The sequence below is a fragment of the Typopeltis vanoorti genome, chromosome 17 (genome assembly GCF_054136105.1).
Source record: "Typopeltis vanoorti isolate ZY-2024b chromosome 17, IOZ_Tvanoo_1.0, whole genome shotgun sequence".
Taxonomy (NCBI): domain Eukaryota; kingdom Metazoa; phylum Arthropoda; class Arachnida; order Uropygi; family Thelyphonidae; genus Typopeltis; species Typopeltis vanoorti.
Genome location: NC_143565.1, coordinates 13,481,338 through 13,505,303, shown reverse-complemented (window position 1 = coordinate 13,505,303; position 23,966 = coordinate 13,481,338). Strand labels below are relative to the sequence as shown.

Below are 23,966 nucleotides of genomic sequence, written 5' to 3'. Positions count from 1 at the left end.
TCGTGCATAGGCACTGCGGAACTGCAGCACCCCCAATTTTTCTCGATATATAAATGTATTTATTAATTTATTTATATTTGCTTGTAATATTTAATTGCGTGATCAACAATCCTATATAATTCTCTTATTTTGTATAAAAAATAATAAAAATCCATCTTGTAGCACTTAGGAAGGCGAAGGACGCTAGCAGCACTGTGTTTACCACAGTGTCATATGCACGTTATAGTGAGATGCGAGTTATTAGCGTAATGCGGCACTGTCCGTCGCGCAGTTCCACTGTTGTTTCTGTGCAGTTTGCGCCAGTAGTAGAGTGTTCGGAGTGCTTACGTGTTTACTCCGTCTCTTTAAATATTTGGACATTACAATTAAAGACATAATTTTTGTTATAATTTTTATTTTAGAACATTATTGGGGTTATGATAATGGGTTTTATTTTTAAGTAATTTTGAATTATACCAAACTGTATAATTTCATCGATAATAAACAATATTTTTTCATGTTTAATTTATTTTAATTTTTACCATAATTTTGATAATTTATACAAACATGAATACACTGTACTGACAGTGTGTGCGTATATTTCGAAAGTTTCAGCACCCCCCACTGTATTTAACCCAAAGCATGAAAGCTAGTCTACATTCATTCCATTCCTAAAAATGGAGATAAGTCAGCTAACAAACGATGGGACGATTCCGATGTTCTAAGTGACGCATTATAGATCCACCACTTTTATTCGACAGAAGTAATCAACAACAGACATCCTGCAAATTTTAAAGCGTTAAATCCAATTACTAAATAACAATGATAATAATAATCACCCCCCCTACACCCCCCCCCAAAAAAAAAAGAACATTGTCTTTGTGTGGCGGTAGGGCTTGCGTGCTCCAAAGATTGAGAGCTATGCTGGTGGTAGCATAGCTACCAGCAGGGCCATTCTTGTCAGACAGGTCTCAACTGAGGAGCCAGACTAACAGTGTTCCATCCCCCATCTAAATGGGGAAAAGCAAGAAGAAATCCATACCAGATCAGTCGACGTCCGAGTCATCAAGGACTGCGTCAAGTGTTGGGGGATCTAGGTCATCAGGCAACAAGTGGGCCACAGGGCTCAGCTTTCCTAGCTGGGCAACCAGGGCAGGAAGCTGAAAAGCGACTGGAAGAAACCAAACGTAAACAAATGGACTGTAGAAGAAATCAGAGAAATTATGATATGTTTTTACAGATCCATACCAGAAAAACGGGGTTTTAGAAAGCGTACGCACATGATCTGGAAACAAAATTTCCCAGAATGTGCAATAATAGAACAAAGACGACCAAAGGAATTCCATTTTCCGCAACAAAATATTTACAGAATTTGAGCTGCAATAGTTATGTAATAAACCACCAGCTTCAGTAAAAATAAATCATTAGCTGTATCTAACTTTAGAATTCAACTCAGTGAGAATCAAGCTGACGACTTACCTCAGAATGTTTTGACAGAAGTACAGCGTAAAATGAAGTCGGGGATATTGGAATATATGAAGTCCATAAATGACCGTATAAAACTACCAACATTAAAAGCCTTACATAAATGCAAACTAAAACAGCTCCTCTCATGCTGTGAAAAAAAAAATCATCACAACCAACAGTATAAAGGAAACAAATCAGATATTATACAGCGCAGATTATAATTACACTGAAGCTTCGCTGCAAACCTCAAGAGCAAACGCCTAAGACGAAGTAATTTACACCACGGAAAATCCCGTTGAACGAAAATTCTTAAAGAAGTCTTAAAGAAGAATGGCTGAAAAACAAAACATCAAAAACAAACTTATAAATACATATAATTTAGCCAACAAGACAACTGCTGAAGTTACCGAAGAGCTAAAAGAAAGAATTATTGCGACCGCACAGAAAATTAAAAGATATAAAGTACGAATCAACCAATATGTACAACATATGCAATTTCGACAGAACCAACGTCAGTTCTTTCAGTCTCTCCAAATGCAAACCATCATTCACCAGGAAAAGAAGAAACACTCAAATTTTGGAAGTCAATCTGGGATAATCCTATTAAACACAATAAAGATGCCTTATCGATTAAGGAAATAGATTCAGAAATGAAACAAAAACAAATGCAAAATATCACCAAAGAAATGGTCAGTGCTCAAGCTTGAAAAAAAAAAAAAAAAAAAACTGGAGCGCACCTGACAAAGACAAACTACATGGATTTGACTAGAAGATCTAACCGGTCTACATGGTCGAGTGGCAGAACAATTTAATTATTTCTTGCAGTCAGGCTCAATGGAAGATTGAATGATATCTCTCGTGATTTTCTCTTCATGAAGAGGAATTAGGAAATAGAAGATAAAAATTAGGATGCAGACCATACCTACCAACCATGTTTAAGCTGTTCACTGCCGTGAACAGCTTAAACATGGTTGGTAGGTATGGTCTGCAAAAACAAAAGACCAGATCCTTATTAATAAAATGATCCTCAGAAATTCCAAAAGAAGAAAACCTAAATTTAACATGGCATGGATAAATCATAGCAAATTCCATATACCACTACTCATCAGATAATCAGATTTATTCGATTGAACAAAATGGCAATTTTCAAAAATCTAGAGGAACAAAAGACCAGATTCTTATTAATAGAATGATCCTCAGAAATTCCAAAAGAAGAAAACTTAAATTTAACATGGCATGGATAAATTATAAGAAAGCATTCGATTCCCTCCTGCGCTCCTGGATCCTAAAATAACCACAAATATTTGGAATTAGCAAAAACATGCTCATTTTTGGCTGCCGCTATGAAATCATAGGAAACAACTTTAACAGTGAATAATGAACGATTCGGAGATATCAGCATTAAACGTGGCATTTTCCAAATTGATTCCTTGTCACTATTGCCCTTCAAAATTTCGTTGATATCTTGGTGTATGATTTTGAAGAAAAGAAAACATGGATACGAAATTCCTAAATATAATGTTTTCCATCCGCTGTATATGGATGCATTGAAGTTACATGGTAAATCGACACAGCAAATAGACTTTTTACCGAAAACGGTTCGTATTTTCAGTCAGGACATCAAAATGGAATTTGGATTGGATGAATGTGCAATTTATCCATTAAACGAGGAAAAATTAATGACGCTAGCAATTTTAATTTTGATCAGAAGAAATATATAAAAGCAATTTCACTTAAAGAATACTATAAATACCTAGGAATACTAGAAGTCAGTGATAGTCTCCACTCCAAAGTTAAACAACAGACAGAAGCGGAATATGCCAAAAGAATTAGAAATATTCTAAAAACAAAAGTTAATGGTTTAAACACAAGTAGCGCAATGAATTCTAGAGCTATACCAGTGATCCGATACGCAGCTGGCATAATAAATTGGACAAAAGAAGACCTGGACAAATTGGACCGCAAAACTAGAAAATTAATGACAATGTATCATGCATTACATCTACGAAGTGATGTTGACCGGCTGAACCTTCCAAGAAGAGTATCTGGACGGTGTCTGTTGCAAGTGGATCAGACTGTGGAAGAAGAACTTAGTTTAAAATTACATTGATAATAGTACTGAGCAAATGCTTTAAGCACTTTCACAAGAAATCCTTCTAAAAGCAGTAGAAAACAAATCCGATTACAGCAAAATAACCCATTTCTGCACTGAAAATAAACCTTTGCATGGTCAATTTCTTCGAGATACTGTCGCAAAAACTGACGTGACCAAGAGGTGGCAATGGCTGCAATATGGATATATTACAAAATAAAAGAAACAGGATTTATTCTAGCATCTCAAAAACATGTTCAAAAATTTTGAACATCAATAATAACAGCAAATGCAGATTATGCGATCAGAAAGATGAGACTGTAGAACATGTAATCAGTGCCTGCAGCAAAATAGCTCAAACTGATTATAAATACCGTCATGATCAAGTGGCCAAAATAGTTCATTAGCAGGAATGCAAAAAAATATGCTTTTCATACTTCTGATAACTGGTGGCAGCATAAAATGGAGACTATATTGGAAAACGAAACAGCAAAAATTCTCTGGGACTTTAGAATAAAAACTTATCGGCATTTGGAACAGAATAGACATGACATCGCAATTATTGAACATCGACAGGTTTGGATTATTGACATCGCTGTACCCAGTGATAACAACATTAACAACAAAGAAATGGGGAAAAAAATACTAAATATCGAGATGTGGCAATCGAAGTTGGCCAGCTGTGGCTGAAACACACGAAAGTCATATCAATAGTTATCGATACAATTTCAAAGAAGCTATCCAACTATTTAAAAGAATTAAACACCACTGAATTGATTAATCAATTCGGAACAGTCCATATTTTACGACGCTACCTGACAGACTATTCTTCGATTCTTGGGTAGAATCTGATTTGTTCTGTATCACCAGTCAAATTGTTGTTTGGATATCTTTTTTTTTTGTTGTTGTTGTTTTGACTCTGTATAAAATGTATGAATAAAATAATAATGATAATAATAATATATCCATATTGTTACATTTTTTATTTATAATTTTTATTTATTATATTATTATTGTATTAATTATTAAAGTTTATTATTTATTTTTTTAAATAATAAAATATAATAAATAACATAAAACAATATAATAATATTTTATTTTTATAATATAAAAATACCTAATTATTATATAATGATAATAATTTTTTAGTATTTATATTTTTATTATATTTATATTTTTAATTAGTTGTAATTATTATTACTACATAACACTAATTGACGTCAAAGGCTCATCAAAGGAGGGAAAAGGAGAAGAAGCTATACAAGACCAGGGTAGTTAATACTATACAATAGACATTATATGGATTGCATAAATATTACGAAAGTACATTAGTACCGGCCATTAAAGATCAAATACGCATCCTCAAAAGCTTCATATCCATCATAAATTTTAATTCTTATAATAAAATGAGATATATAATGTGGAATAAAATATTAAGTTATATATTTAATTATATTTTTTTAAACATTTTTATAGTAATTGAAATTCCAAGTGATTTATATGAGTTCAGAAGTATACTATTTCTTTAAGCTATTTAATTATGCATCATTGCAATCAATTTTATTTATTTAACTTATTAAAACTGTATAGTTTTACCCATTAAATATTACAATTTATTGGTTTAACTTATTAAAACTGTATAATTTAATCTGATTATACAGGTTTTAAAATTTTATTTTAAATATTAATGATACACCGTTAATATTAAAATACGACTTTCATAGTGTAGCTGTCCACTTCGCTAAAAAAAAGATTCTTATATGAAACACGATCAATCCTCTCAGCACTTATTGATGAACAGGAATAAACTAACTCCAGGCTCTCTACAGATTGTGGTGTGGAATGCCAATGGCCTCAGACACAAGATTATGGAGCTCCAAGACTTCACTCAGAAACTTCAGCTAGACGTTGTTTTGACAAGTGAAACTCACCTGATGCCACTGGAAAGCCTGAAATTAGGGGATATCACCTCTACAGAACTGACAGGCAAAATTACAGAGGTGGTGGCACTACAATCTCCATTAAAAATTATATCCACCATCATACAGTAAATAACCCCCCAACCACTAATCTCAAGTTTACTGACGTGGAGGTTCTTACTAGCTCGACTGGCAGATTGGAAATTTACGCTGCATACAACGCACCGCAAAAAACACTATAAAAACTATGAAAACTGCACACGGATCTGGATGCCATCCTAGATGCCAGAGAGCCCATCATTATTGCTGGGGACTTAAACTCCAAATACCTGGCATGCAATTGTAGAACCACAAACAACAACGGACGCATCTTCACCAAATACACGAGATTCAATTGCGCTGTCGTCGCGGGCCCCACTGAACCTACTCATCACAGCCCGAATGGCAATGATGACATCTTGGATTAAGCCATCCTACAAAATATTAAATTTAAATATAACTTAAGAACATTAAATGAGCTGTCATCAGACCATGATCCAGTGCTATTACAGCTGGGAACGCAACACAACCTGTCTTCCTCTCACACTCATTCATATCCTGGGAAAAATTAGCAAAAGTGCTCCCGGAGTTGATCCTTTTCCTCCTATAAGTCAAAGCAAGGAATTGAAACAGGAGTCAAAAATTTTACTCAGCAAATTAATGCAGCCATAACGGCAGTTACCTCTTACACAACTCGCTCCACAACCAATCGGTTATCGGAGAATATTATGAACTTGATCAGAGATAAAAATAAAGCTAGAAAAAGATTTCGCAATACTCTGGCGCCTCAAGACAAAAGAATTCTTAACAGATTAAATGGAGCTGCGAGAGACGCCCACAGGGATCGGCTATGGGAGGATAAGTTGGATTTCTTCTCACGTGCGAATCAATCTATTTGGGGACTCTTGAGGAATCTCAGAAGCAAAAACAAATATCTTCCCCCTCGACAATCGGACCTGGGTCTTGTGCACATGGATGCAGAGAAGGCAGAAACCATAGCAAAAAATTTAGGACAATGTCGACCTACTTATGAAAACTTAAATTTTAACCACTTGTATAAAATTCATCGTCATGTCAGACACGTAGTAAAACTTCCTGATACCAGTACTAGTCAAATCGTCCCTACTTCACCAGCAGAAATCTACGAGATCATTAAGAACGTTAACAACAAAAAAGCTCCTGGTCCAGGTGGCATCACCAATAAAGCTATTAAACTATTACCCTGCAGAACCATTGTGCACCTTACCAACATAATCAACGCGATCATTAGATTTCGGTATTTCCCTTCCCTGTGGAAAATTGCTCATATAACCCCTATTCATAATCCAAGGAAAAACCCACATCTACCGCAAAATTGTAGTCCCATTAGCCTGATTTTAAACCTGGGAAAGATTGCCGAAAGGGTCATCCTCACCAGGCTTCAATCCACAGTAAATAAGTTGAATATCCTCCCAAATGAACTATTTGGATTCTGTCAACGTCACAGCACCACTCAACAGATCCATAGACTAACTGAATATATTACCACAGGCAACAATTGGCATTCAGCTTACTGGAGCTGTCTTTCTGGACATGTCCAAGACTTCGATAAGGTTGGCATTATGGTCTGTTCCACAAGCTCATCCCCTTTCACATCCTGCTAGAGATGGTACAGTTGATCTAATCATACCTCAGCAACAGAGCAACAGATATATGCAAGTCAAGATAAACGGAACTATGTCTACCAAGCGCCGCATTCTGGCTGGAGTACCGTAAGGATCTTTACTGGCCCCAGTTCTGTTCTCGATATTTATGACAGATATTCCACACAACCCAATGTCATCTATCCTGGTCTTCTACGCTGATGACACAGCGATACTAACCAAATCTCTTCACCCACACCTAGTCACGAAAAAAAAAAAAAAAACCCTGCAAATATTAGAAAGATTGCAAGTAAACCCCTTGAAGAACATAGCCATGCTCTTCTCCAGAAGAACAGTATCTCCTACAGGGGACATCTTCCTGTCTAACACCAACATTTCTTGGAGAACAAAAGTCAGATACCTTGGTATACTGCTGTACAAAAGACTAAACTTCGACCACCACATCAAGGACTCGTGTGCAAAGACATCAAACCCATCGCCCAGTTCTATCCCCCAATAAACAAACTGCTCCTCTACACTACAAACTAATGATTCGTCCTATAATCACATATGCTTCGCCAGCATGGAGCCACACCGCTGATATTAATATCCTCAAACTGCAGCGACAAGGCCGGCTCGTGCATAGGCGTTGCGGAACTGTCGCACCTCCAATTTTTCTCGATATATATTTAATTAATTTATATTTGCTTGAAATATTTAATTTTATCATCAACAATCCTATACAATTGTCTTATTTTGTATAAAAAATAATACAAATTCATCTTGTAGCACTTAGGAGGGCGAAGTACGCAAGCAGCACTATGTTTACCACAGTGTCGTATTGCTACGCGCGCAAGCATATGCACGTCATAGTGAGATACGAGCTATTAGCGTCATGCGGCACTGTCCGTCGCGCAGTTCCACTGTTGTTTATATGCAGTTTACGTCAGTAGTAGAGTGTTCGTAGTGCTGATCGTGTTTACTCCGTCTCTTTAAATATTTGGACATTACAATTAAAGACATACATTTGTTATAGTTTTTATTTTAGAACATTATTGGGGTTATGATAATGGGTTTTATTTTTAAGTAATTTCGAATTATACCAAACGGTATAATTTTATCGATAATAAACAATATTTTTTTCATGTTTAATTTTTTTTTTACTTTTTGCCATAATTTTGATATTTTATTCAAACACGTATACACTGTACTTACAGTGTGTATGTACAGTATATTTCGAAAGTTGCAGCACCCCCACGATTTCAAGCCACGAGCTGCCACTGTGCAGCGAGTGCAAAACGCCTACGTATGATTCTGAACGCCCCATGGTTTGTCAGAGATGTGCAACTTCACCGAGCCACCGACATCCTTTATATCTACTCTTTCCTTCAGTCTTTTGCAGCAAAGCATTTCCTAAAAACGTCTACACATCCCGATCCACTGGTGCAACAAGCTGTTGACTATGATAAAACAGATCTCTACAAACACAAAAGTCATCCTAATTTCAAGAAATGATCTATAATCCTCTTGACCTCTTAGGGCGAGCATATTGCTCATAAACATTTTCCTTCACTGTATCCATTTCAGACATCGGGGAATATGAAAAGTATCTTGCATCTTCTTGGAGTCAGTAAAGTTGAAGTTGCGTAAACAGCATACACTGTGTTTACATAACAGCGTATGCGTTTATGATCTGCGTGGTCTTCAGAACCCCCTTTTTTTTACAATATGACATGAAAGAGATTGTAAAAAAATTATAAGAAAAAAGGGTTCTGAAAACCACGCAGATCATAAATTGCGATTGATTAGAACAGTTCATGTTTTATTTTCATATGTTTAATAATGAATTTCGCGTATACCGTATACTGTTAACTAATTTTTGAATGAAAGATAACACACAAGACACAAAGAAACAGTTTCATTCTCCCCTCCCGAAATAAAATAAAATAAAATAATAATAAAAAAAAAAAACAGAAGTAGAGTAGGTTCTTTCAGGATCCAAGTGCTTCGATAAACTTCATCACTGTAGCAGCAAAAGCTATTCGCGTATTCTGCCGCCCAAACATGTGTTTTAATTTCAAATAACATAAAAGAAGAAAAGGTTACTCACCTATGGCTGTGACCTCATTTTCAGCTGGTGCAGAAGGAAGCTTGTAGCTTGAGTCATGTCGAACTGAGTGTTAGAAATGAGGCAGATAAAAAGCGTTCATAAGTAGAGGGTTTTTTTTTTTTGTTTTTTAAAAAAAAAAAGAGAAAGAAGCGATAAGAGAGAGAGTTGCATTTCGAAAGTCTGAATCCTAATTTTAATCCATATAATAATTGAATTTGATACTGTGATCTCAAATATTTTTATGATTTTTAACTCTGAAAAAAAAAAATGCTCTTCCAGGTATATGACCATAAAAAACTAAAAACAAAGAACTTTTTTTATTTTTTATTTTTATTATTCTATCGTACTAATACCGTGGTTGGGTTACCCCTGCTCTAGAGATCAAACATTGTACTTTTTTTTCAAGACACTTCAAACCTCCGATAAAAGAGGTGGTATCACATCACGCGATCGATGCTCGCAGTGTAATTCAAACCCACGATCCGGTTTCAGTACTGTAGACAAATATGTTAAAATGAAACAAATTTATCTACAGGTACTGAATATGAATACATATCAAATACAGAAATTCACTTAAGATTATACTGAATTTACTTTTATAAGCTATCATATCGTATAATAACAGAATAAATGTAGATCGGGCTTGAGGTTCGGTATTAATTTGTTATACTTTCAGATGATAGATTTTTTTTCAAGTTAAATTTATTGTCATTTTATGTTGCTCTCAGCTTGTAAACCCATAGTACATTAATACCATTGGTGGTCTAAATTATTATTTTATATACATTTTTAAAATATGTAAAATAATTAAAATATTTAAATTAATTATTGCAGCAGGAAGTAAAGATGCGTATGTAACCAGAATGGTTTTGTAGGCATCAGAGGTTATGTTTTTACGAATTCGTGTTTGTACTCGATGTCGGCTTTAGACACCTGGAAAGCAAGAGCATGCTTGGTAGAAAGTTCCATCAATAAACAAAAAAAACTTTTTTTTTTAAAATCTTCAATTTTGTAATTTTATATTACAATATTAATAGTTAACATTTTTATTTCATGAAATACAATTTTTCTGTTTTCATTTTTTAAAAGTTTGAAGTGAAAAAAAATGGCAAATTTTTTTACTTCAGATGAAAAAAAAAAAATCCTAAAGCTCTGTGTGCATTAGCTACAAATAATTTTTTGTTGTATGTCTTGCAGATCTTACAATTATCTTCACCGAAGAACCAAAACATTTGGACAGAACATTGACCTACCTAATATGATGTTCCGAGCCGCCAAAACAACTCTTACCGACGCTATTTCTAAAAGTTTCTTATGGTATTTGGTACCAACACGTAACCAGCAAATCCTTTAACTCCTGTAAATTACGTGGTTGAGCTGCCGCAGAGCGGATGTGCTGTTCCAATGGAAACCACAGATGCTCGATGCGACTGATGTCTGGGGAATTTGGAGGCCAGGGCAATACCAGGAAGTCTTCGTGTTCGCGAACCATTCTCTCACAATCCGAGCAGTATGGCATGGAGCATTATCCTGTTGACGAAAACTAACCACTGTCCACTGGTTTGTTTTGTTCCCCGTTGCATCTTGGTGCCAATTCTCCCCCAGGTAAACGACGCAGACGTATCCGACGATCCGCAAGCTGCAACAGGAAACAAGATTCATATGACCAGATGACATTCTTCCACTCATGCGAAGTCCAGTTTTGATGCTCGCGTGCCCATCTGAGGCGCTTTCGATGGTGAATCGAGGTTAACATGGGTACTCGGAGCGGACTGCGGCTACGCAGCCCCATTTTCAGCAGGATTCGATGTACTCTGTGTTGTGACACATGACACCAGCATTCAAATTACGGGCGAGCTGCGTCAAAATAACCTTTCTGTTGGCTCGTATCATCCGGGATAGCCTCTGCTCATCTCGAGCATCGATGAGCCGTGGTCGGCGGTTTTCCCTTCCTTGGACCACTTTTTGAAGGTACTCACCACGGCTGACCTTGAGCACCGAACATGCCTTGCCGTCTCGGAAATGCTCTGACCAAGACGTCTGGCCATCACAATTAGGCCTTTGTGAAACTAGCTTGCCTTTCCCATCTGAAGAACAAGAATCACACTGATTAACAGAGCGCAATATCTGGTGTTATTTATATCGTTTCATGACCTGCACACGCGGCGTTGTTACCCTTGCAGTTGCTTCGATTTGCATGAAGGCGCGCTGATCATAATGTTTTGGCTCTTCGGTGTATATTCTTGCTGAAAAGGAGTGAAATCAGCATGTAAGCTGTGTCGGACTGCACATCAGCTAAGCTGCGCGCACACCCACAATACTAGCATATACTATATCTGTGCAAAGTCGGCTTTCCGGGCAAAATTTCTTGAGCTTCCAACGCTTTCGTTTGGGAACTTATGTAGAAATGTAACTTTAGAAATGTACGCTACTCAGCTAACTTAAAATGAAAACAAACAAGATCGGACAAGCAAAATCTTTAGGAATGAATTAATAAGTGTTTTTCAATTTTATTTTTTAAGTTTGCGTTCTAAATTAATCATACTGTTTTTCGACTAGTAATTTAGTTACTCGTTAAATTATCGAAGTGGATTAAACGTCCCTTAAGTAATATGACTAAACCTCTACAACATTAAGTAATTTGAAAGAGATTGCATATTAATTGCTATAAACCTCATGTGGTCATGAAAGCATTATCAGGAGATAATTTTGGTAACGCCTATAGTCGAACAACTTTAAAGATAGAAAGCGGTTAGTAGTGAACTTTAGTCCTCCAGAGGGCACGCAACTGTAGACAGTAGCATTACATTAAAAGTAATTAACACGCGGCAGAGCTTCGCTATAGGTGGGCTTCGATATCGTCGTCGTTTGGCTCTTAGTTGCTAAGCAACATGTATTAATATAGTTATTAAATAAAACTAATAAAAATGCCAAAAGCTTATTATTCTTTAGAAAGTAAAAAGCAAGCTATTATATGCATCTACATATTGAGACGTAAAAATTTTAACCTCTCTCTTTCTCTACCTGTGTATTATTTTGTAAAATAAAGCAGAAAGCAGCAGCTGCCATTTGACACAGAATAAAGGAAAATGAAATTTTAATTGCGACGTTTGACAAGTCTGCGTGCAATGCATGCTTCATATCCATAAACAATATTGGCTGTGTGCAGATTTTCCCTGGTGGGATTACCAATGACAGCCGCTATTTAATAGTAAGCAATACTGCATAAAATAGCATCGCATATATATATATAAATGCTCGCTGCGTTGATTATGAAAACTGTCCCTTAGGAATATATACTTATGAACCTTAAGATGCATCTGTTAGCAGCACACGCCTTATTATTAAATAATTATTCAGATCGCATAAATGGCCTGTGGCGTTTGCTATTTTTCTTTCTCTCTCTCGTTTTGTTGTTGTTCTGTAGAGGTGTATCGTTGATTAGATACTCAGAATAAATATTTAAATAATTTCGATATCATTGATAAGAACAAAACCGCAATAAGAACATAAAAAACCGTAATTAATGGAATAAATCTCTAGTAAAAATGACTGCTCGCAGTTTTCACGACCATAAAATGTACAGTAACTATCCTAGGGATATGCAGGGGAGTTCGAGGACCAAAGTGATAGTAGTGGCACCTACACAGAAGTGTTGAACGACGGTGAAAAATTGTTCTTGCCTTACTTTTTTATAAATGAATAAACTGATAAACACAAATTATTGATCAACAATTGATCGGCAATTTATTCGTTATTTTTTGAAGATAAGGGTAATGTGCAAATTAGTTGCCTCACTTTTCAGAGTAGGCAATGCAGTATTTTCAGTGGTTAGTTTTGTCTGTTTTGCAGGTTGCAAGGATTTTTCTCCAAAAAAACCTTGAGTTTCTGGGTATTATTATTGTTACGCAGGTATCTCCATGGAGTTCGAAGACTCGCGAGAGGTGTATTTAAAAAAATGAACAATTATCAACGCCTGTACAATACTGACATTTAGCCTTGAAAGCATTCACCGACAAAGCACACACAACACCAGCAATCTATTCCCTACTCTCCAAGCAAAAAATCTAGTCCTCACTCCCTTGCTAACCACAGTTTTGCTCAATTTCCTTGCATGATCGCTAGTTTTCCTCATGTTATTCATATATATACATATATATATACATATATACTGAAATATTTCATCCACATCACTGCTGTAAACCCCCAAGCAACTTTTGTCTCTATCACATCTCCCCTTATCTGCCAATCAACCAACATCTGTAACCTATGCATCATCCCACCATCTTACTCACCTCTGAATCCTTTCAACCTCGTCCCCCAGGAAACCCAGTCGACCAAATCTGTACACAATTCAGAGGTCATATCAAAGCCTCATAAAGAGGAATAATAACCTTAATCTTTGCATGTTAGGATGTTCAATAACCAAAAAAATGAGCTGTTTTAGCCACTTTTACAATATGCCCTCTGAATTTCATCTCTGGCTTCAAGTTTTCAATATTACCAGCAGAATTAAGGTGTCTTAAAGTATCCCAAAAGGGAAGATTGTTGTTAGATTCACGTTCAATAGTAAACATGATGAGAGTATATAAAAGGAGTTAATTTTATCCTAAGAATTTCAACAATTTATATCATTTCTACAATGACTGGATGGTCCTCTCTCTTCTGCTTATATATGAATTTTTCCATAAATCCCTCCTCTCTTCATATTATATTGTAAATTTCAGATCTGAAAACTATCTTAGTTAACTATCTCTTAATTTGCTCTACCACTTCATCTCCATGAAAGCCAGGTTTTTGAGTTACTTTTTGTTAGTTTGGTTGGCCAGGCAGATTTCCAAACCTACACGTTGCATGGATGTTTGTGAATGTCTTTAAAGTGGGAGATGAATTTCATTGCTCAGTGTGCAAAAAAACCACCTCCAGAGAAGAGTCCTGAGTGACTTGAAAACATTCCATGTTTTCAAGTCACTCAGGACTTGAAATTATGTAAAAATAAATAAAAATTCAGTACATTATGTAAAAATAAATAAAAATTGTGTATATTTAAATAATCTGGAAATCCTGTTCTAAGAACAGGATTTCCAGATTATTTAAATATACACAATTTTTATTTATTTTTACATAATGTACTGAAAGTTTAGAACCTTTCGTGGGCAGAAGTCAAATAAAAAAATAAAAAAAAAAACTGTGATTAACCACGCTACCGGCCAAGACGTCTATAGACGTTCACTTTATCATGGATGCGAAGTGCTTATTAAAATTGTAATACCATTGTTATAACAATGAAATATATGATGGATACGAAGCGTATGCGGATGTGTATTTGATCCATAACGGCCGGTAAGGTGGTTAAGCCAAGGCTTTATAAAGAAGAATTATAACTTCATTTCTACTCTCTGTGTTTAACATTTCTAGAATTCTTTGTGCTCGTTTTTTTTTTTTTATCACTTTTGAAATGCTTTTTTTTTTTTTTTTTTACTTCATATCACTGTCATTCCTTGATCCTTAGTGTAATTAGTTTTTCAGGGCAGTTCCATTAATACATAGCTTATAATTTCTTAAATGTGGAGTTTGCATATTGCAATATTATGCTGGTACCTATTATCAATTTGCTTACAGCATCAGTCTATTTGAATTCTCCTTCATGATCTCAACAGCCATTTAATTTGCTTATTGTCAGTCCCAGCTCAGCATCAAACAAAAATATTGAATAACATCCACTTCCTAACTATTCACATAGTATTCCCATAGTTATGAAGTGATCATTATCTGCACTCTCCACCATATAAGCAACAGAAAGATGAAAGGTAGAAATGAATACTATGCTATTATTTTTTATTACTGAGTTTGGTAACTGGAGAACTGAAATTCTCAGTAATACAAACAATGTCAACCTAGTGGACATTTCTAAACTGCAGTCAATCTCCAGCACTCTCAATGCTTGCATGTGAATTGTGGTGGTGGTGACATTTTGCTTTCTCCTAATTCTTTTTACAACCTCTTATCCTCTATTACCAACCAGATGATTTCAGCAATACAAGAAACAAATATATTCCCAATTTGGCTGACTTGTTTGTCTGTTTGCCTTACTTGGGAAATGGAGTAAAACCAGGATTAAAATAGCTTGGTATCTTTAACATATATATATATCGTAGACGGCATTCAAACCCCAGTCTTTCCAACCAAAGGGCATCACTGAAATCAACTGAACTATGGGGGCTCTTCTTCAAGAGACCTGTATGTGTATATGTGTGTGTATATATATATATATATATATATATATATATATATATATAGAAGAGCCCCCATAGTTCAGTTGGTTTCAGTGATGCCCTTTGGTTGGAAAGACCGGGGTTTGAATGCCGTCTACGATGTGAAGAATCTTTATCAGTGCTTTTCAACTGAAGGTGAATTAGCCAGTCTCATAAAGAGGTGGCAGGGTTTTTCCTCCCACAAAGCAGGCAAACCAGCCATTAGAACACAGTTGCCCACATTTTATCCCAATTAAGTTAGGACTTTAGTCATGTAACAAAATTATATTCCAACTTTAGTCAAAAACAGTTGAAACACAATCTATGGAGGTTTCAGAAAGCTTATTCGGCAATTTCCTCCCTCTGCAACTAAAGCAATCCCTTTAATTTTAATCTGACTAGACCAAAATTTTAAGCAGAGCATAAGATATATATATATCTTATGCTCTGCTATATATATATATATATATATATAAGAAGAAACAACTATATTGGTCATATTAGCAATATTACTAGAGGTCTGCAGTTGTTAGATTTTTGATGAAAGCAGACTAAACTTGTAATTATTTACAGCATTGGGCAGATGAGGGTAATGTTAGCTGCGAGAGTCAGCATGGATTTGTTAAGGGGGTGTACTCATCTTAGTAATCTGATTGCCTTTTATAATAAATCAACAAGAGTGGTTGTTGAGGGAAAGCATATTCTGGTAAATTCTTTTATTTCAGAAAGGCATTTGATAGAGCACCACATAAGTTGATATTTCAGTTGCAGCACTTCGATTTGGATGTCAGGTTGGCGAATTAGATTGGCTGTCTGATAGTTATCAGAGAGTTGTGTATGAAGGAGCAGTATCAAGAAAGCAGAAAGTAACAAGTGGTGTCTCACAGGGCTTAGTACTGGACCTGTATTGTCAGGGATATTCAGTTGCTTGTTTGCAGATATGTGAAACTGGGAAGGGTTATTAGTAATAGTGCAGATGTGGTATCCCTTCAAGAGGATTTGAATAAACTGGAGACATGGGCAAATGAATGGGAATCAGTTTAATTCAGCAAAATGTCAAGTCTTGAACTTTGGGATACATCAATGGGAGGTTACATACTCTGTTGTGGAGGAGGCAACAGACCATGAGGGAATGATTGAGAGAAACCAGAAATTCAGGGCACATATTGCAAAGGTGGTGAAGGTAACCCAGAGGATTGCTATAATACTGAGAAGGATCTTAACAAGTAGAGATAAAAGAGTTGTCATTCTATTGTATCAAGCCATGATCAGACCACACCTGGACTGTTGTGCTCAAATTTGGTCCCCCAGATTTGGAGGGGATAAATTAACCTTGGAAAGAGTACAGAGGTGGATAACAAAAATGATATCATGAATGTACAATATTAGCTGTGAAGACAGACTGAATGTGGACTGCAAGGTTCGGTGAATAGAAAGGAGGTGAGATATGATTGAGATATTTAAACTGTTAAGAGGTAGTTACAAGGTTGACACTGGGGAATTCTTTTGTTTGGTGGAATAAGGGTACTATGCCTGAAAGTTGTAAACAAGAGGATGATGTGGAATGGTATCTTTGCATGGAGGTGGTTGAACTGCAGAATGTATTGCCTGATAGTCTGGTGAGAGCACGAATGGTGAATGGATTCAAGGAGTGGTATGATACTGTTTTCTAGGTTGGGCCTCCCACAGTGTATCTTGTGACTGCTTGGAGGTCCTGACTAGTAATAATAATTTATTTCCAGTATTTTTTTCCCAAGTAAGAGTTTTTCCAGAAATCCAGATCTTATTAAAGAATTTCAGGAATTTTCCATTAAAAATTTCGCCTGCATTTTTATCCAGTTCCATATTTACAGTATGTTATCTTTTCCTATTTTTATCTTATTTTTGTGTTTCATCTTCTATTGTGTGTTTTAGTTCTGATATTGTAATTTATGTTAGGTCATTCTTTATTTTATGAAATTTTACTTTATAATGATCAGTTCAGAGATTCTGAAATAGGTTACCTATTTTCCTAAAATATTGTTTGCATTTTTACCTTTTATTTCTTTGTTCATTTATTTTATAGGTTTCTGGTTATGGCTCAGATATATAATTTTCTAATTGTATTTCAAAACTGTTCCATCTTTTTTTTTTTTACTTACTTCTCATTTAGCAACTGCTGTATTCTTTTGCACTCTATTTCTGTTTCCATTGACTTGGAATTTAGCCATCTCTGACAACTTTTTTTTTTGTTTTATATTTTCCATGTCTTTTCAGGTTTTAGTTCTCTTTTTCTATTCAATTTACTCATTATTCTTAAGCTTTCTGTTGATGCTTTTGCCAGGTTTTGTTTAAGATCTCTCCTTTGTCTTCTATGTGATTTCTGTTTTTTCATCAGTGCATTTTTGAAACTGTAATATCATTAAATGTCTTCCTTCTTAAGCAATTGTACTCTAAATATGGTAGACTATATCACCCATATACAACTAGCAAACATGTATTAAGTATATACTGTAATGGATTGTAAAAAAAAAAAAATTTCAAAACATCATCACATTTTTTTATTTTCTTTTATCTTTTTACAAAATGTGATTTTTAGAATATACATAGAATACTAAAGTTATGTTTGAAACTAAAAAGTCACCTTCATCAGTCTCTGACATAAATACAAGGTCTGATGAATAAGGTTGATTATGGTTCCAAGCTTGATTCTCCTTAAATAATTCAACTGCAGCATGTCTCCACTGACCTAAATACAAAAGGATGTCAAATAAATTGTCTGTATGCAAAATGAAAAATAAAATAATACATTCACATGCATGCTAGTATTAATAAACATTATATCTCTAGCCACTCCACGACAGTGACCCCCATCTTCTTATAGTGTTAGAGGTCAAAGACAGGAATTAGACTAAAACATCCCTAGCCCTTCCAAGTTAAAGGATATTCTCATCTTGCAAAACCAGTTGTTTACAACAAATTCAAGCATGGGCAATCAATCAATAAGAATAAGTAAAACTAAAATAAAGATGCATATTTATAAATTATGGAGATTACAACCATGTTAAGAATAATTACTTTAATTTCTCGACGTTTCAAACTTTATATTAAGATCATCTGGAGAGTACACACACACACACACACACACACACACACACACACACATATATATATATATATATACAGGGTGTTCGGGATAAATTTGACAGTTTCGTAAGGAAAAAGAAAATCTTCTTTGTATCTATTAAATTTAATGAATTGACAAAAAAACATTACAGGCAGAGTTAATTACAATACTATCAACAAGATTTACTCAAAATAACCACCATTAGCATCGATCACAGCTTCAATTCTGCTTCGGAACCTCGAACAAGCTGATGCTACAGTCTCCCTGGGAAGGGCCGCAAAAACTGTTTTAATTTTATCCATTAACTGGGCTTTTGTATTACTGGAAGTGCGATTGGTGTCTTTTTCAACTGCGCCCCATACAAAATAATCCATGGGGTTAAGGTCTGGGGAGTTTGGAGGCCAAACATTTGGACTGGTGAAGTCGTAGAAATTTTCAGACAACCATTTTTGACTTTTCCCAGAGGTGTGGCAAGAGGCCGAATCCTGCTGCCATACATACGGCCTACCATTGGCTACCCTTGTTATCCAGGGCTTGACTACAGTTAGCAACTCCACGAACAAAGCCCGAATTCCAATGCCAGGGTTCTTCAACACCTGTTCCTGCAGATTTGCGAGGAATTCTGCTGTACGAACGCAATCAGATCGTCTACTAGGGATCTTTCTTCTTGCTACATCCTCGTAGTCACCATTGCAAGTCTCTAGTTCATGCCTGATTGTTTTTACTGTATTCAGGGAGCATTGGGCAGCAGTGGTAATATCCTTATTTTGATGGCGGGCACGAATCATCATGATACAAGTTATTCTCTTCCATGATTCAGGTGGGTTCCAGCTATCCATCCTTTCTGACATCTTGTATATGAATGAAGAAGGGTCCAAACTTTTAAATGAAGAGAAGTGTGTGTTAATACATGTAACTTACGGAAAAATATAATTAATTATAAATATGTCAAATTTATCCCGAACACCCTGTATATATATATACATACAAAGACAAAGCTACATTACATTTCAGACATTATACCAAAGTGACAATGATTTGATCAACCATTATTCTACTGGCCTCGCCTCTAGATGAAAAAAACATACATCAAAGCAAACAAATTAATCTGAACAAGCTAAATTTTTGTCAAGTTTTTGGTTTTGGTTCACTATTTTGGTTGAGTGCTGTGTTCTTTAACTGTCTCTATGATGTTTATTAACAGAGTGCATTTTTAATAGTGTAAACAAGTTGACATTTGTAGTGTTTATTCATTTTGTGTAACTATAAAATGGATACATCTACAAGAAAGTGTTCAAAGATATGCACACTTTCTCAGAACACATCCATGAGTCAAAGGCAAACTGTCAATGAGTGTGGTGTTGGTTTGGGTACAGTTAATGAGATTTTAAAGAGCTTTAGGAAAATAGGTACCTTTTCTCCTGACAGAAAAAGAAAATGTGGGCATTAGATTCAATAGAGACTTGGCAGCTAATGGGATTAATGTTTCTGACATGCAGTCCATTGAAGATTGTTGGAAGCAGGAAGGACTGCCCATAGACCAAAAAAAAAAAAAAAAAAAAGAAAGAAACTGTTGATGAAAGCTATGCAGAAAAAAAAAGAAATTCAAGTGAGCAAAAGTGTACAAAGATTGGACTGTTGAGAAGTGGAAGAAGGTCAAATTCTGAGATGACATTTTTTTGTCCAAGGACAGAGTATTCTGTGTTCACAAATCAGCAGCTGAGAAGACTTCTGCTACCCACCTTCAACAAGCACTAAACACTCAGCTAAAAAGATGTCTGGGGTTGTTTTACACATGATGGTCCAGTATCACTTGTGCTTGTTAATGGTATGATGAAAAGTGACCAATACATAAAAATATTGGAGAAAAGAGTGGTCTTATGGATTCAGAAAGACAAAGAACTCCCAACAGGATCTCACTCCATGCCACACTTAAAAATTAAGCGAGAGAGAGTTCCTTCCTCAAAAATCACAAAATCCAATTGCTTCAGTAGCTGGCTAACTATACTGATATTAACCCAATAGAAAATTTGTGGGTTATAGCGAAAGAGAGAGAGACTTGGAAGAGTCAGAAATTTGAAAAATGTGTTCTACTTTGAAAGAGTACATGCCTAAGCAAATTAATGAACTTATTAGGAACGGTGGAGCACATGTAAATTATTAGGTAACATTGAAGTTTAATATTTGTACTTATTTTCTTCTGAAATTAAAATTTTTATTTAAAATGTGAGTGTTCAGAATAATTTGTTTGCTACTGTATAATCTATTTATAAAACAGCATCACATCAGAGAGCAAATTCATATTAATAAATACTTTTAAATACAGCAACAGTGGCAGCCTAATCAATAAATTAAAATAACTGTTTGTTATATTAAGGATAAGATGCTGAATTACTATGTTGAAATTATAATTACAGTCAATTATAATTTCTAATAAACTCTTAGAACAAATGGTTATTTGTTACTTATTTTTAATGGTATTAAAAACACTAAACAATTTTATCAAAAGATGTTTCATTAACTACTTATATTGCATTGAATTTCAATGAAATATCAGAGATGAAACCAGTACCATCATCAGAGCACAATACAACTAGCATATGTGACAGTGAGTAAGTGAAACAATACAACTGTAATGGACAAAAGATCTAAAGTCCTATTTTGACACTCTCTAATGTTAAAAAAAAAAAAAACCATTACAGCTATGTGGTGGAAGTTGCTCTTACAATAACAGTCTCCCAAGTTTTTGGCAAATTAATGCAACCATATTTGTTTAGGTTAGGAGAATTCTTCAAAGCCATGGCTGACTCAAAAAAATAATCTTTCAGATCTATAACGGCTTCTAAATAACACATTCGCTTTCTTCCATCTAATCCTGTGTGAAGGGGTATCCAATGCATGGTCTGCTAGTCCTGACTTGCCATAGTAATAGTAGCAAATATATTTTTTATGTTCTTCCAGGCTAAAACTGATCTTCCTATTTGCCCATAGGAGGCGAAGTCACAGGGAACTTCATACACTCCAGGGTGTGCTAGGGAGTGAAGTTTATCCTTAGGTGAGTGGATCAGAGTTGCAAGTTTAACATGAGGTTTGAATGTGGTGCAAAGGCCATTTTTCATCAGTACTTTGGCTAAATTTCTCAAAAGCATTTTTGAGAAAAACGGTTGGGGGAAAAGGCTTCTAAAAACAGTGATAAATGAAATGTTTGATTTGACATGATCCTCCCTTTTTCATAGAAGGCATCATGCAAGATATATATATATATATATATATATATATAGTTGGAAAAGCTGAAGTGGACTGTAGTGCATTGTTCAGTCAAGAATAGCAGATTAGGTTTTGATGCCTGTGAGTAGTAGCATATATCATTGTTTATATGGATGCCAAATGGCAGCAAAATGGATGTGAAGTGGTTTTTTTATTTTCATTTATAGATAACATTTTGGTATGTTTGGGAGCTTTTTTTTATTATTGTTTTGTGAGAAATTTTGACATCTATGATTGGTTATCTTTCATAGTAGAATTGATGCAGGAAACAAAGAGCAGAGGAATGTATCTAAGGTAAGGGACTTGTTCACATAACTCCCACACAGAAGTACCCAGAATCCAATCCATGTGTGGTCTCAGCAGCATCCCTGCATGCTGCTATACTTGTACTTATTCCAGATGTAATATAGCAAAGTAAGAAACAGGATTATCCTCCATCTGACTGAGAAGTCTCCAGCAGGCATATTGAGTTCAGCTGCTTATAGCAGTCAGCCTGCTGAAACTGCTTTACTGTATGTGCTGGCTCCCTAATTCATTAATAGTATAGTGTGTTGAGCCATGCTCAACATCATCTGCACTGCATATGGGGAGGAGGAACACAAACCAGAGATCCTACTCTAGAAATAAAACATGGAAGTAGCCATTTCACCATTCCAGTAAGTAGGCAGGAAGCAGTGTTTCACTGGGTCATGAAAAAAACATCAAATGTAGAAAAGAAGGTTTTGTAGAGCCAACACAGGATGAAAGATAATCAGTTACACAAGGAGTAGAGAGTAGGCCATGAAGGTGACTTGGTTGGTATGGACAGCAAAAGTGCAGCATGAGCAGAAATTAGTCGATCAGGCCAAGAAAAATCTTAGAATTCTTTCAGTATTTGGCAGGTAGAAAGAAAAATAATTATGGAATGATGTCAGTGAAAATGTTAGTTTGATAAATGTTGCAGAGCAGTAATAGAAGTATTCAATGAGCAGTTTATTAGGGTGGTTCATCCTTATGAATGCAACATCATAAGGAGCTTGAGAGTAGTACAGTAGAGGAGGGATGAATAATGACTTGACATCATATCACCATCTTAAAGAAATGCTTCAGGTAGTCAACAGCACCCTTGACAAACCTGTTTTACAAGTTTTACAGTAGGGCGAGTCCCAAAAGAGTGAAAATAGGAAAAATTGTTCTACTTCACAAAGTGAATGATAAAATTGAGATTACTAATTATACATCAATCTGTCTGAGGTTGTGGTTAAAGTGTTGGAGTGGTGGGTAAGGACTAAGAGTCAGAATTAAGTTGATAATAACCATATTCCCCATGATGATTAGCCTGATTTCCTAAGCAGAAGCATTGTTTTAGAAATCTGTTTGTGGACTACAAAAGTGCTGAATTTTTTGGACAAGGGAGATGCATATGCATTGATATATAGGATTTTTCAAAGGCCTTTGATAAACTACCACATGACAAGCTGGTATCTAAATTGGAATGGATGGAGGTTGGATGATAAATTAGTGATCTGGATAGGTGATTGGCTGTCAGATAGTTTACCAGCTGATTGTGTATGGAAGTGATATTCCAAAAGAGGATGAACACCAGTAATGTGCTGCAAGGGACTGTTTTGGACAGATTTATTGGAGATATGCAGATGATGCAAAGATATGAAGAGTAGAGCAGAGCAGATGTTATGGCTTCACATGAGGATCTCCAGTCAGTGGGCAAATCATTGAAGCTACTAGTTCAATGTTGCAAAGTATAAGTTCTTGAAATTTGGAGGGCAAGGATAGGATACAGAGAATGCCACTGATGCAAAAAGTTTGAAAGAGGCAGAGGAGATGAGATTGGAAGAGATGGTGAATAAAGACTTTATGTTTAGGAATCACTTTGCTAAAATTGTGAGGACATCACAATTGATTATACAATGCTGAGGAGAATTTTCATGTATAGAAGCAAACAGTTTATGATTCTCCTGTATAATGTCATGACATATGGACTATTGTGTATATAGATCTGGTCACCTAATTTCCAAGGAAATTAAGATATCTTAGAGAGGACTCAGAGAAGGTTCACTAAGACAGTCCTGGATCACTGGAATGTGAGATAAAAACAGATTGAAGGAATGCAA

The 23,966-nt window shown here is 35.5% G+C and overlaps 2 protein-coding genes across 4 annotated transcripts in view; both read right to left on the bottom strand.

The window, feature by feature from the left end:
• LOC150097167 (kinesin-like protein KIF19) overlaps window positions 1–11,276 on the bottom strand; it is a 145,229-nt gene extending 133,953 nt beyond the window's left edge. Inside the window, exons 1-2 of the mRNA XM_090407604.1 lie at window positions 11,208–11,276; window positions 5,787–5,930 (exon numbers count right to left, since the gene is read on the bottom strand). Of these exons, the coding sequence (XP_090263730.1) occupies window positions 5,787–5,930; window positions 11,208–11,276 (213 nt within the window). The remainder of the gene's footprint in view (window positions 1–5,786; window positions 5,931–11,207) is intronic.
• Window positions 11,277–17,999: 6,723 nt separating this feature from the next.
• Window positions 18,000–23,966, bottom strand: part of LOC150097166 (uncharacterized) — a 201,597-nt gene continuing 195,630 nt past the window's right edge. For all 3 annotated transcript variants that reach the window (XM_090407304.1, XM_090407305.1, XM_090407303.1), the window contains one exon: window positions 18,000–18,210. In XM_090407304.1, the coding sequence (XP_090263430.1) occupies window positions 18,041–18,210 (170 nt within the window). In that variant the 3' untranslated portion in view covers window positions 18,000–18,040. The remainder of the gene's footprint in view (window positions 18,211–23,966) is intronic.